Below are 14,935 nucleotides of genomic sequence, written 5' to 3'. Positions count from 1 at the left end.
TAATTTTTTCTCAGATCGAGGGAGAATTAGCACCACAGAATAAATTGAAAAGGAAAACAGGTGTAAAAGAAGAAAGCTGCAGGCTCCTTGGAACAATGGCAGCTTCTAGGTCTGGGCCTGTAAATACACAGGATGCCCCTGGAGCATCTCACAGTGCCAGAAAATAAGGACGTGCTAAAAATGATCATTACAATAATAATACAAACCCCACATGATCATGATATGTCAGAGGGACACAGGAGCCAACTAGAAGACTCCCAGTGGCCAAGGGGGGAACAACTTGACCAAAAATAAAGTAGTATTGGATTATACCCCAAAGCTTAAAATAAGTTTCCATGAGTCCATAGTGGTATGAATAAATAATTGGGGAAGAAGAGACAAATCTCCAATGCAGAAGAATTCCAAAAAATTTATGTAGGTACAGCACCTTCAAGGAACGGGAGCATAACTCCCCACTCCCCTAATTTGGGCTGCAAATAATGAGTTGGTTCCAAGAGTGTAGTATGGGGGGGAGTAACCTTACATGCTTACAACAGCCTGATGGGGGAGGGACTGCCCTCAAGTCCATTTCACAGATGGAGAAACTGAAGGTGAGTCAATATGTGATAGTCACATGGATTTATCAGCAGCTACGTGCTAGGATAGCCCCTTCCCTATGTTCAAACAGGGCAATTATACAATCTGGATTATCTGGGTCAGTTCTACGTATGCCTATTGACCCAACATAACTATTAATAGCCCCGTCTTTCAGTCTCAGGGGTCATGGCTTGGCCAATAAATTATACAATGAGCCTACTTATAGACCTCAATGTATAGTAGGAGAGACAGAAATTCATCAAAGAATAACACAGGTAAGTTCATAATCGCAGTTGTGATAAATACGAAGAAGGAGAGGAAATGGTGTGGGGAAAGAAAATAGTGGGATTTGTCCTAATCGGAATATCAGAATGAGATGTCACTCTGAGAAGGTGACACTGAAGGAATAGTAAGTGACAATTAGGATGGGGTCAGTGAGGAGGATGAGCATTCCAGATTTGGGAACGTCAAGGAAAAAAAATCAAGATTTTGCATTGTGTTTTAAACTTGTCCTTGCTACAATCACCATTAGTCTGACATGTATCATTGTTGATATAACAAAGAAAACAGGTGTTTTTTCCTAATTGCAAGAGAATCTGGGTTTTTTTTTTTAATACTGGCTGAATTAATTATAACAAGACCAAATAAAGGGAGTCAAAAATTCAACTTCCCAAAACATACAGGGAGCAAATCTAATTTCCTCCTATCCAAAAAGTACACAAGTAATACAGTCTCAGGATTAAAGGCAATATGACAATTACAGATTGAAGTTGCAGGAAATTCTCACGAGGGCACGTCTCCATATTAGGCTGGCAAGATACATAATAAATAATATTGTAACAAGGGAAGACCTCACCACACCTGGCTAATGATTATATTCTTAGTATCATTGAGGAATCTGATGTGTAAATATCTCTGTCTTTTTACAAAAGGCTAGCTGACTGTTTTGTAATCTTCAAGAGAAGGTACAAAGTTTCTGAATTTCTTTATGTACCTCTACTGAAAACCTTACAGAGTGTATCCAAAGTCCCCTGGGGTCAGGTAAGTCAAAGCGTCTTCAAGGGCAGCAAGAGGGGCGGGGTGGCTGGGGACTCAGGAAGAGGGTCTCAGGAGTGAGCCAGGCGAGCCAGTGAGCCAGGGTGGAGGCAGCCCGTGCTGGTGGCCACGGTGAGGAGCTTGGACTCATCCTAAGAGTCTTGAGAAGCTGTGGAAAAACGTGACTCACGATGTAGGGTGAACTTCAGGAAAGACCTGATGAGATCTGAGCTTTGGCATCTCAGAGACCAGGATGCATGCTGAGAGGTCACTGAGGAGGTGGGAGCAACATCCAGGTGCGAGGAGATGGTGACTGGACCAGAGTGCAGAGAGCAGAAATAGAGAGGAGTGGTCTCAGTCATAAGATGTTTAGATGGTAACAGCAACCTGACTTGGGGGTGGGTTGGATGTTCATTCAATCATTAAGTAAAGACTGAGCACCTGCTATGAGCTGGGCGTGGTTTTGGTGCCATTTTGGGGAGAGAGTGGGGTGGGTCAAGGATGGTGCTCAGATGTCTGGCTTCTGTAACTGGAAGACGATCATATCGTTCCCTGACACGGGTCCTGGAAGGGGGCAGATTTTGGAGGAGCAAAGCATGAGCCATTTTGGAAATCTTGCATTTGAGGGGCTTGTGGGACATCGATTTGGAGATTCCAGGTTGACAGGTGGATACGCAGATCCAGAATTCAGCTGAGAGCTCCGGGATGGACAGAAAAATCTGGAAATCACTCACATTTCAGTGGTGGCTGAAGCCATGTTCTGGATAAGATCACCTTGCAGAAAAAGTGTGGCATAATGGTCAAGGAGGGAAGAATGATCTGAAAGGGAAAACAAAAAACCAGCCAGAGAAGCAGAAGGAAAATCAAGACAGTCTTATGAAACAGAACCTAAAGGAAGTGAGCATTTCGAGAAGAAGGAATTGATCAACTGTGTCAAACGCTGCCCAAATGCCCAAGGTCATCCAGCTAATAAGTGGCAGGGCTGCAATTTAAAACCAGGTCTAACTATTTAGTAAATGGGGCTGGGACAAATGGTGAGCCATTTGGAGACAAAGTTAGACCCCTACCTCACACCATAGCTATTATAAATTCCCACAGAGGTAAAGGACTGAAAGTAAAACACAAGATAACATTTTTTTTAATAGAAAAACTTTTATAATCGTGTTGTGGAAAGACTTCTTAAGGCAAGACAGGAAACATAGAAACAATTAAAAAATGTTTAATGGACTAGAGGAAAACATTTGCAGCACATTTGACAGACATAGGGTTAATATCTCCCATATACAACAACCCAATGGGAAAATGATTAAAAGATGAACAGACTGTTCACAGAAGAAGAGTGCAAACAGCCATAAATATGTAAAAAGACGATCAGTGGTCTGATGTTCAAGGAAATACTAATAGAACAATAATGAGGGACCATTCCTAAGATTGGTAAAGCATTTTAAAACTGATCACATTACTGGGGAAAAGAAATACTAACACTTTTCTGGAATAGTATTTGGCAATATCTACTAAAATTTAAAATGTAGCTCTGTTTCCTGATCTGGGTGCTGGATTCATGGTATATTCACAGTGTTAAAATTCATAGAGCCCTCCACTCTATTAATTCTCTTAACTATAAATTCTATTCTATTAACGATATAAAAAGTACATTTCTATGTTTCTACACATCTGTTCTTCTTCTCATGCTTTAAAACAGAACTTAGACACAAAATGTACATACCCAACAAGTCAACAATCCCAGTTATGGAAATCTTTTCTTCGTTTTGCAAATTGATAACAAAAAGGCAAACAACACAATTTATTTTAAAAATAGGCAATGCAGATGAAGACGACAAATCCAAATCGCAGCAAACTTAGAAAAATACTCAATCTCCTGAGTGGTCATAAAAATGCCAATTAACATTACAAAAAGATGTCACTTTATATCCATCCATTTAAGAAGTGAGAACACCCACTTCTGGGGTGAGTGAAGCTCCAACACATTACTGGCGGAAGTGTCAATTGTTAACAGCCTTTTGGGGAAAACAATCTGGTACTATCTATTAAGTGTGTATGCTCTTTGACCTGGAAAGTCCATATTTATAATTTATAAATGCTCCAGTGTGTAGGGCTGTATGTTCGATAATAATTTTGTGCAGCATTGAGAGGGGGGACTGGAAACCTTCAAAAAAGAAAAGATTCTGTCAAAATGGTGAACCTATACCATGAAATATTATGCAACTATTATGAAGAATAAATGAGAATTCGATGTATTGACCTGGAGAGATGCACAGGAGAGATGCCTTTGAAATATTAGGTGACAAAAAGCAAACTAATGTGCATGGTTTTCATTTTATTGATTTTAAAAAATATGCCTTTATGTATGATTATAGGAAGCAGAATATGGTTTAGAACTTCACCTCTGGAGCCAGGAAGCCTGTGGCTAAACCCTGACATTACCATCTTCTCACTGGATGTGGTAATCCACATAGGCCCAGATACTCTGGGCCTCAGTATCTGTGACTGTGAAAGGAGGTTAATAATAACATCCATCTCACAAACCTGTTGGGAGCAGGTGACGAGATAATAAATGGAAAGGGCTTAGAGCTGCCTGGTGCGCTATTCAATGACATCATGAGTGTAAGCATGATCCACCTGAGCATGGGGAATATGGTGGGAGAAACACCCCACACTGGTCTCATTGGGGACCTCGGGTGGGCGGAGCTGGAGGGACACAGGTGATTAACATTCCTAACAATTCAACTACTTACAGCTGGCATGTGTTTCTTCTGTAATTTTTTAAATCCACTAAAGTAAGGAAAGGAGGAAGAACAACCCAGGCAGTCGGCCCTGAACTCACCAGGCGCTCTGGGAGGGAGTGGGAACGGGGACCTGGGCAGGGCAGAGGCCCCAGGAAAGCCTTCTTCCCCAACAGCTGATCCCCAGCCACTGAGTGGTCCTGGGCAAATGGCTGCTCCTCTCTGGAGGTCAGGTTCCCTCCTGTGCACAGTGGAGCTGCCAATGGCCCCATGTAAGCACGCGGCTTACTACCAAGGGCAGATGTGAGCTCCAGTCCCAGTGGCGCTTCTGGGGCCGTAGGAGCCAGACATCTAAGGGTTCCACCCTTGTCAACCCATTTTATCCCACGTCCACCCTAGGAATTAGGGACTTTACATTATCCCCCCATTTTGCAGTGGAGAAAAAAGGCACAGAATGGTTAGGTCACCTGCCTGAGCTCAACACGAGAGTGTGGCCAGAAATAAATCCCAGGCAGCCTGGCTCTGATCTGGGCTCTGGACCACCAGACTCTGCTATCTTCTGTGTCTCAGAATGTAACATCCTCTCCAGGTCTCAGTCACCTCAACTGTGAGATGGGCTTCCCAGTACTCCCCTCTTCAGTTTGCTGAAAGGGTTAAGGACATTGCTTGTAGACCTGGGAGCAGTGTTTAAAAAGTGAGAGTCTTTGTTACCTCCATTCCTCTGGGAGGAGGGAGATGAGGCCCTGGGCGCTTCTCTGGTGTTAAGTTCCTGTTGAGTTGCCCAACGCTGCACTGACAGACAAAGCGAGGCAGGGATCCAGGCCCTGGGTCTTCCAGGAACCACAGGGTGAAGCGCCCAGGGGCCTGTGTGCCCTTCTGCATCCCTCTGGCTTTGTCAGGGGCTCCCCCCACCCACCTCACCCGGATCCACCACACCGCATCCTGTTGCAGCCCTGCCAGGGAAGGAAGCAGAGTCTGGGATCCCTGTAAGCTGCCCAGGACGTCCTGCCTTCATGAAGCAAGGCCTTCCCGGCCGCTTTGCCCCAGCATATAAAGGTGCCCCAGCCAACCACGAGCTCCTAGACATCCCTGTAACCCATGCCCGCCATGTCCCGCCCCTGCGCGCTGCTCGCCTGGACCCTCCTCACCCTCCCCAGGCTCGGAGCGGCTCAAGAAGACTTGACCTCATGCGGCCCCATCGTGCCCCGGAGAGAGTGGGAGGCCCTGGCATCCACGTGCGAACGGCACCTGAACCTGCCCGCGCAATACGTGGTGGTGTCACACACGGCGGGAAGCCCCTGCAACACCCCCGCCTCGTGCGTGAGGCAGGTTCAGAACGTGCAGAGCTACCACGTGCAGAACCTGGGCTGGTGCGACGTGGGCTACAAGTGAGTGCAGAGGGGCACAGGTGGAGCTGGGGCTGGAGGAGGGAAAGGTGCGCAGGCCTGGGGGGCAGTGGGACCTGGTTCTGAGCCGCCTGGCTGACACCTTGGGCATCTTGGGATCTCCAAGGTCACCACGGAGGGCTGGGCGAGTGCAGGCAGCACAAAGATGCCAGGACGAGGGGAAAGGGCTGAGGTCCAAGCTCTGCGCCCTGGGGAAGGGACAGACTTTGCCGACACGCACCACGGTGTCCTCAACCCTGGGGTCCCCTCAGAAAGTCTGTGCTTTGTTAGGAGGCAGACACAGGCTGGGGAAGCATGGGGCGGGGCTCCTGTCCCAGCTCTGCTCACGGTGGCCGAGACCCGGGGCAGGTGACTCACCCGCTCAGCTTCAGTCTCTTCTTCCTCCTCTGCACAGTCAACGGGATGGTGCCCACCTGGTCACTAACCAGCCAGTACAGGCCAGGCTCTTAGGACACTGCCCGGCACGTAGTCAGAGCCCCAAAATGCATGGACCATGGCCATTAGGCACCTGCTATGTGTCAGGCCGTGTACCGGATGCTAGGATAAGGACACAGCCTTGAACGGACGGAGTGTAGCCCAGGGGGATTTAAAGACCAGCAGGGAGAAACAAGCAAAGTCACCCAGATGAATTCACACGGTGACAGAAGTGACAATAAAAAGGAAGAGTGGCTGAGATGGCTCTGGGACAGGGGAGCTGAGAGAAGAGTGAGTGAGCTGGGGGTACAGCGGGGTAAAGGCTCTGAGGCCGAGTGAGCGTGTCACCCTGAAGGACAGAGGTCGGGGTGGCTGGAGGTGGCTGGGAGGAATGAGGAAATGAGGAGGAGGGGACGGAGGGCACAGGGCCTATGGGCCCCAGTGACGACAGTGGCTCTGCTCCGAGGAGGACGGGAGCCACGGGAGGGACGGGAGCCTGCTTAGTGTAAGGAGCTCCCTCTGGCTGCTGTGAGGCGGACAGACTCGAGAGGGCAAGGGCAGAAACAGGATCGGGGACACTCAGATCTGACTCTGGGGCCCACGCCCGCCAGCACCCTGCCCATGGTAACAGGCTGGGCTCCAGCACACGGGTTTCCACAGCGAGAGAGCATTTGAACCCCACAGGTTTTCAGACCTCGGGAAGCACCAGCATCGACTTCCTGGAGATGCAGGTCACCAAGTCCCTCTCTTAGAGACTGCTTCAGGGGGGCTGGGGGAGGCCGGGGAATCTGAGGACCTCACTGAGAGAAATCTAGATGCCTCCAAGGGTGTCCCCAGCTCTTCAGGCTCAAGATCTTACAATTCAAAGGCTCCAACTTCCAGATTTTGTTTCCAAGAGGCGGGTGCTCCATCTAGGAGTTTCCATGAAGTCAGAAGACCAGAGCCTGGTCCACAGCCTCTGGCCTGAATCCTCTTACAGAAGCAGAGAAGTTGGCCTCTCAGATTTTAGGATTCAGAGTGTGATTCAAACGTTCTGAATCCCCCTTCCTTGTCACGTCGCGTTCTCTCTCTGAGCCTCAGTTTCTTCCCCTGTACAATGGGCTCCTGACTGTACCCCCCTGGTGGTGGCTGAGGTTTCAGTCAGATGCCTCCGTGTGACAAATGCACAGGGAGCACCACTTGCCTTCCAGGGGCTGGGGCTGCGGCCCGGCCATAACCACCCAGTCCTGGGGCCGGCATCGCTATGGTATTCCTAGTCTCTTCAGAGCCGGATTCTGAGCGTCTGGCTTCCTAAGTGGCAGATTCAGGACCCAAGGTTGGAAAGTCCCAACGTTCTGTGCGTCATTGGTGAGCTGTGAGCCAGAGGGCTGAGGAGGCAGACACTGCAGCTCCAGAAGCTGACCCCCTGGTCAATTCAATGTGCCCAGTCAGACTCGCTCCATCTAGACGTGTTGGATGAGGGAGTCTTAAGGATCTGCTGCCAAGATTGGCAGATGCTGGGGCTCCAGGATCCGGTCTGGTTGTGGTGCCAGCCCTTGAGTCCCCATCCTGTCACTCAGGGTACCCAGCACAGAGCAGGAAGCAGGAAGCAGGCTGGGGTGAGGGCAGAAGTGCTTCTTGGTGGAGAGTCTGAGAGGCAGGGGTCCCCGGGGCATGACCTTGGGTGAATCACCTCTCTTTCTAAGTCTCTGCTTCCTCAGCTTAAAGCAGAGATGATAGCAGTGCTCCCTCAGAGGACTGCATGCGAGGACTCATCAAATCAAGAGTGGGACAGATCCTCCAGGGAGGCAGGAGAGAGCAAGATCAGACCATGTGGGTGGGAGTCACAGGGACCTGGGTGAAAATCCTGGCTCTGCCTCTGACCCACTGTGTGGCTCTGGGCAGGTGTCTGCTCCTCTCTGATCATCTACAGAATAGAGGCAGTAGTGACTCACAGGGTTGCTGTGAAGAGGGAAAATGTGCACGTAGAGCTGTGCTTGGCACATGGCAGGGGCCACTGTCATTGCTATTATTGTGGAAGATCAGGGAAGAAGAGGGAGGGTGTTGGGAGGATTGTGTGTGAGTGGCAGGAACAGGGGCAGGGTGAGTGGAGGAGGGAGAGGGAGCCTCCCCCAGGAAGCCCTCCCTCACTCATCAACCCCCCACCCTCCACAGCTTCCTGATTGGAGAAGACGGGCTTGTGTATGAGGGCCGGGGCTGGAACACCCACGGCGCCCACTCAGGTCCCACCTGGAACCCCAAGTCAATCGGCATCAGCTTCATGGGTAACTACATGGGTAAGTGAGTGTCCAGCTGTTGGGACAGGGGCGACATGGGGTCTGGGGGACTGCAGGGTGTGGTGTGTGGTGATTCAGAGGCTCTGCCGCCTACAAGCTCTGTGACCTCGGGCAGTGACTCTGCTTTTCTGAGCCTCATTTCCTCCTTTGGACAATGACCATTTTCAACCACACAGTTCTGGTGAACTAGTTCTTCTGTATCAAGTTCTTAGGCGAGTCCATGGCACCTATGAATTGCTGGATAAATGGCAGTGGGTAGGAACAGGAGGTCTAGGGGCAGGTGAAGGGGAATCAGTGAGAATCTTGACAGCCGACATTGGCTGAAAGGAACTCATGTTATCATCCCACAGCCCTGTGGGCAGGTGCCATGAGTCTCTCCTTTCACAGTGAGGAAACTGAGGCACAGGGAGGTGGAGTCACTGCCAGGGAGTGGCAGAGCCGGTTCTGGGCCCCAGCAGGCCAGCTGGGAGGGCACCATGGAAACCCCTGCCACATACGACCTCTGCCCTCCAGGGCACCCCAGCCTCACTCCTGCCTCTGCCTCCCCCAGAGCGAGCGCCCCGGCAGCGAGCCCTCAGGGCGGCCCAGAGTCTGCTGGCCTGTGGCGTGGCCCAGGGAGCCCTGAGGCGCGACTACGAGGTCAAATGACACCGGGATGTGCAACAGACGCTCTCTCCAGGTGACCAGCTCTACAGAATCATCCAGACTTGGCCACACTACAGGGACTGAGGCCCTGGGCATCTCCCCCACCCAGTCGGAAACCCCTCTTCCTCCCCTCCAATAAAGGTGCACTCACTGCGACCCTGTGTCCTACCAGCAGCCTCCCCTCTCTCCCTGCCTCCCACAAGACCCCAATCTCCCAGGAAGGAACATGCTGGAAGGACGCACCGGCCCCGCCCCCCACGCAGAATCCCGGGGGACGGGGGATGGAGGGACGGTTTCCCTCTCTGGGCTCACGACCGCGTGTCCAGGCGGTTCATGTACTCCTGCAGGGCCTTCAGGCGAACATCTATTTCCGCCACGTCGGCCGCCTGGTGGTCGGAGCCGTACTCTGTGGGAGCAGAGCGGGTGTGGGGGGATGGGGGAGGCCTGGAGCCATGGGGAGCGCAGGGGCCCAACCAGCTGCGCTGGGTGCCATCCCAGCCAGCTCTGGGGCAGGTGAGGGGGAGATGAGGAGTCCCAGGCTCACCTTTGATGGAGACCCAGCCCCCCGAACTGGCCAGGTGTCTCTGATGGCAGTCGCGTTCCACGTGGCTGGACTTCTGCTGCTGGGGGAGGCAGGAAGGGGGTCAGGTACCCTCCCTCTATTCCTGCCCCCTAAATCATACCAGAAATTCTGAACCTAAGGACCCCAGAAAAAACAAAGGCTGACACCTAAGGGGCACTTATTCTATGCAAAATATCCTCCTTGCGTCTTCAGCAGAACTCTCTGAGGCGACTACTGTAACCATCCCCATTTAACTGATAAAGAAACCGAGGTCCAGAGAGGCTAAGTAACCACCTTGAGTCACACAGATGACAGGAAGGGGAGCCAGGTTTTAGGACGTGGCAATTGGAGGCGGGAGCAGGTGCTCTGCCCAGCGTCCTCTGGCCCTGCCACCATCATACCCCCTCCCCTCCAAGGTTCTCAAACACTCTGAGTCCAGAGGCATTTCAGTGCCGCCTCTGTACCCTGACGCCCAGAATGGACCCATGGGAGAGAGGGACAGCGTCCTCTGGTGGTTTCACGGTGCCCCACCTCCTCCAAGGCCTGAGGAAGGACGCTCACCCTGTTGGACCCACTCCAGGTGGGGGGGCTGGGAGGCTTCCCACAGCCACCAGCGCTGGGGGAGGGAGGAATCAAGGCCCAGTGGGGGTCTTGGGCACCTCCCATCTCGCCCTCCTCCGTGGTTTCAAGCCTCCAGCCTCCAGAACCCACTTTCCCTGCAAAAGACTGTTTCCAGTCTCCCCAGACACCCGTTTGGAGGCGGTCCATCCCCCAGCCCAAGCTCTACCCTCTCGGGAGGGATTCCGAGAGATCCTCCAACTCGCTGCAGGAGCTGTCGGACGAGCAGCGGCTGCGGAAACTGTCCACTAGGGGGAGAGGACCGGGTGAGCCTCCCGCCCCCGCCGGCCCGCCCGCCCGCCCCCTGCGCTCCAGCCCAGCTACCCGAGGAGTTGCGGTTCCGGCAGCGGTTGGCCGCGTCCCCTCGGCCGGTCACAGCAGCGCGGGGCCGGGTCTGGCGAGACCAGGAGTTCGACGGACCGTCCCCGCTTCCTCCGCTGCCCAGTCGGTTCCGCTGCTGCTGCGGCCTGGGGAGCGGGAGGGAGACGCCCGCCTGTGCGCCCAACTAATGTGGGGAAGGGCGATGCTGCGCCCCTGGGGGTCCCAGCCAGGGCCGGCGACCCGCCTGAGGTCACACGGCCTAAGTACGGAAAAGCACGGGGAGTCATAGACCAAGCTGGGGGGGTGTCAGGAGAGGAGGCGAAGGTCAGGTGAGAAGCGGGAGCAGGTAGGGGGAAGGGGGGAGATGGAGCAGGTGACAGGTGATGGACACAGGTGGGAAACGGGGATAGACCAGGGCACAGGTCAGGGGGCCAGGTGAAGGGGCGGGGATGTGGGCAGGACAAGGGGAAGTGGGCGCTCACTTCATCTTGATCTCTCTCTGCTGCTTCTCCTTCGCTTTCACAAAGGCTGTGGGGTCGAAACCGGGCACGCGACCACCTAGGGCGGGGCGGGGGTGGAGAGCAGAGGAGGCGGGGTCACAGGGTCACGCCCCCACAGTCCTAGTCCGCGCCCCCTCCTCCACGGGCGGGGGGGCCGGCACAACCTGTGGGCGAGGGCGAGGGGCGGGCAGCGCGGCCTCGACCCCGGCCTCCGCGGCCGCCGTCCCGGGAGGAGGAGCGGGCGGCGCCGCGGCCACGCGACCTGGAGCGCTCCCGGGACGACGAGGCCCGATCCTCCCGCGCCGCGGGCGGCACCACCGGCGGAGTCCGTCTCCTGGAGCCCAGGACCCATTGTCGGTTTCCCGCCGGCAGGACGGCTCCTATCCCAAGCCTCTTCCCGGATCCAACCATCCCCGAACCTTCAGGTCCATCCCCCATCAACTCCCAGACATTCACGCCCTGGCGCTCGACCCTCACAGACACCTTCTCCCAGGCCCCGCCCCTCTCGGAGCCCCACAGAGCCCCCAAAAGAACCCGTCAGTCACCTCCCCACATCCTAACACACCCCCTTCCCCGGACCCTTCTTCCTGAGGTCTCCGCCAGCTCCCTGAAACCCTTCCCAAGTTTCCTCCACCCACCCCCATAAATGCCAGCTGACATCAACCGGATCTCCCACCTGCCGGATCCCGCCCTCTCGCTCAACTAGACCCTCAGGCCCCGCCCCTTTCTGGTCCCCATCTCCAGGCCCAGCTCCTCATGCCGCCTCAAGCCCCGCCCATCACCCCACAGACCCCGCCCACCGATTCCAACTGCGCATCCCAGTCCTTCCCTATGTCCCACGCAGCCCCTTAGGCCCCTCCATAATCACGGAAACAAGCAGTATTTTAAATGATTTATTTGCTCATTATGCACATGGACGGAAAGCATAATAGATGGCAGTATTTTTCGCCTCCATACAAGTATTTAAAGCCATTTATTTAGCTGGAAACACTAGCTTGAAGAGATACCGGCATATTCCACTTATAATAGTTTCACTCCCGCAAACAATTGTCTTATATTTACAGCATGTTGAAGAAAATATTGTCTTATTCGTCTTTTGTTCTTCTGAGTCTCGATCCCTAAGAGTTCAAGGTACTTTGGGGGATCCTGGATGGCCTGATGAATGTATTAAAATCAAGGTGTGCATTCTAAACACACTCTTAAATACGTACGGATGTTTGGGTTGTGGGGCTCAGCTCTCTCCTACTGACGCTATGACGTTGGAAGAACATGTGTTATGCAAGTTTTGCGTGGATATCGATTGTTCCTTCTTCCTTCCTGATGTGCTTTCTTTCCCATTTTCTTGCTTTGTTCTCTGCTGCTCTCTGTTCTCTGTCTGCTCTTTTCTGCTGCTTCAGAACTTCTGCTTGCCAGGCCACACCTTCTCCCCAGCATCTGTAGGTCCCTGCCAGGTATCTCTGTCACCTAATTCTGGAGACTGATGAATAAAAAGCATATCTTGTGTAGCTGCTCATTTACTAGAGAAATCAGGGCTACCAATTTACTAGTGAAAATTTGATGCTTCACTCTTCTCAATACTGATTTTCTGAGTTTTCCTTCTGGTTGTTCTCATGTCCTTAAAATTGTCAGGTTCCAGTTGTGTATTTTGTTGTGTTTTTATTGTGTGGCCACATTGCCATTCCCTCCTTCAATCTCTACACTGTGGGTGCATCTTCCTCCCGGGAAGTCCACTCTTCAACATCTGTCTGCTCAGGAACTATGAACAATCAACTGTAGTTGGCAAGTTATTTGACCTCCACTTAATTTCCATCTTCTGTCAGAGCTGCACATTAATCCCTTTAGGAATGAGGATACTGTTGCTGTTACCGGATACACACCCACGTTCTTTACCTGCCACACAAGAGGGGTCGAATGAAACTGCAACGCCAGGCTTATGGCAAGGAAAGAGTTTGTATTTTGGGTGATGTCAGCCAGGAGACAAGAGCTCTCAAATTTGTCCCAACTCCTCGAAAGTTGAGAGGCAAGGGGTTTTAAAGGTTTCGAGGGAGAGCATGTGCTGGGGTTTTAGATAGGGGAGGGAGAGCATATGGCTGTGGTGGTTGGCACCTTCCCAGCAGCCTGCCTTTGGCTTTGAAGACGGAATTTCTCTTCCCTTGACTGTCTGGACTTTTCTGGTTAGTTGTCATCTTCAGCCTGCGTTTGGCCTTGTGAGGCTGAATCTTGACGTCTGGACCTTGATTTCCTGGGAAAGACAGTTCACTCGTATACTAAGGAGGGACAGAAAGCCCTGGTTAGTTTTACACAAGAGGTGATTATGCTGAATACGCGCAGCTGCAGTTAGCAAAGCTCATCTCAAAGTTTTTGCTCTCTTCTTCTAGCCCAGGGAAGATTTTCACCCTCTTCCTGCTCGGTTTCATTGCTAGGCAGGTATGATGTTCAAGCAACTGGAACTGACAGCCATGGTGGAAATGAAAACCTGCCCCTCCTCCTGAGAGCTGCGGGCTGTTCTCAGACGCAAGGCATGGACAGCTGGCTGCACTCTTTCATTTTTGAAGGTTAAGCACACCTGTGCTGCTGGGTTAACCCTTATTTGGTCCTGGTAACACTGTTGGAGTCTATTTGTTCACACTTTGTTAGGAGCTTTTGCATCTATATTCATGAGGGACATTGGTCTGTGATTTTTCTTTTTCTGTAATAATCTTTAAGCCTTTGGAGTGCCCTGCCTGATAAGAATGTCTTTGTTTACCTGGCGGCCTTAGGCCAGGACAGACAGTCTATGTGAACAATGATTTAGCTGGTGGCTCTGGGCCAAGTGATATCTGCTCCACCTCCAGAGGGTCTGAAGGCTGAGGTCAGCCACACAGGCTGTCAATCATGTCTGGGTGACCAGGCCTCAGTAAACACTCTGGACACCAAGGCTCAGGTGAGCTGGTTGAAAATACTCCATGAATGTTGTCACACATCCTTGCTGGAAGAATTAGCACTGTACACGGCTCCGCGGGGAGAGACAACTGGAGGCTCCCGCTTGGTCTCTCCTGGGCTCTGCCCCACATGCCTCTCCCCTTGGCTGATTTTAATCTGTTTCCTTTCTCTGTAATAAACTGTAACCATGAGTATGACAGCTTTCAGTGAATTCTGTGAGTCCTTCTGGCAAATTATCCAGCCTGAGGGAGGTCTTGGGGACACCCAAACTCTACAGCCCATAATCCCCCACCATCTTCATCCTGATCATTGTCCAGGAAGTGGTCAAGGGGACATGACCCCTTTCTGGGGACTGCTGCATTCAGTGACCAAACTGTCTCACTCAGGTGTAGAGAATAGGAGGAGGTGGGGGAGGTGTGTTGGAAATCTTTTAGCCATGATTTTGGAAGGCTGTTTCAGCACTGAACAATACCATACGCCTGTGGATCACGGGGAACACTGAAGGTCAGCCTTGATTATCAGTCCATTGTTGAGTGATGTTTGCAATAAAAAGTGCTTCGTTGTCAGTTCAAAACAGTTTCAAAAGCCACCGTGTGGTTGGCAAAGTCAGCAGATCAGACTGGAACAGCAACACTGTCACCTGAAAACGTGTCACAAGTGGGGAGGCATTGTCATGGGTTGAATTGTGTCCCTCCTAAAAATGTTGAAGTCCTGACCCCCAATATCTGTGAATGTGACCTTATTTGGAAACAAGGTCTTTGCTAATGATCAAGTTAAGATGAGGTCATTAGTTTTGTATATCAATTACATCTAAATAAAAGTGTTTTTGTAAAAAAAGATAAGGTCATTTGTGTGGGCTCTGATCCAATATGACTCTTATCCTTATGAAAACGGGAAATTTGGGGAAAGATAGGGA

At 52.0% G+C, this 14,935-nt stretch overlaps 2 protein-coding genes across 2 annotated transcripts in view; one reads left to right on the top strand and one right to left on the bottom strand.

Annotated features, from left to right (window-relative positions):
- The window catches only part of LOC131397039 (MHC class I-like protein MILL2), a 313,559-nt gene that overhangs the window by 124,231 nt on the left and 174,393 nt on the right, over positions 1–14,935 (bottom strand). The window lies entirely within an intron of this gene.
- On the top strand, positions 5,463–9,234 carry LOC131397044 (peptidoglycan recognition protein 1-like). Its single transcript, XM_058529664.1, has 3 exons — positions 5,463–5,743; positions 8,330–8,451; positions 9,002–9,234. Exons 1-3 carry the CDS (start codon positions 5,463–5,465, stop codon positions 9,097–9,099), a joined length of 501 nt encoding a protein of 166 aa, XP_058385647.1. The 3' UTR covers positions 9,100–9,234.

The sequence above is a fragment of the Diceros bicornis genome, chromosome 34 (assembly GCF_020826845.1).
Source record: "Diceros bicornis minor isolate mBicDic1 chromosome 34, mDicBic1.mat.cur, whole genome shotgun sequence".
Lineage (NCBI taxonomy): Eukaryota > Metazoa > Chordata > Mammalia > Perissodactyla > Rhinocerotidae > Diceros > Diceros bicornis.
The sequence above is the reverse complement of the archived record's forward strand: the minus strand, read 5'-3'. Positions and strand labels throughout refer to the sequence as shown.

Coding starts and splice junctions, on each gene's coding strand:
- LOC131397044 (XM_058529664.1), top strand. CDS start 5,463: ATGTCCCGCCCCTGCGCGCTGCTCGCCTGGACCCTCCTCACCCTCCCC. Junction 5,744..8,329: donor TGGTGCGACGTGGGCTACAA/GTGAGTGCAGAG, acceptor CACCCTCCACAG/CTTCCTGATTGGAGAAGACG. Junction 8,452..9,001: donor CTTCATGGGTAACTACATGG/GTAAGTGAGTGT, acceptor TGCCTCCCCCAG/AGCGAGCGCCCCGGCAGCGA.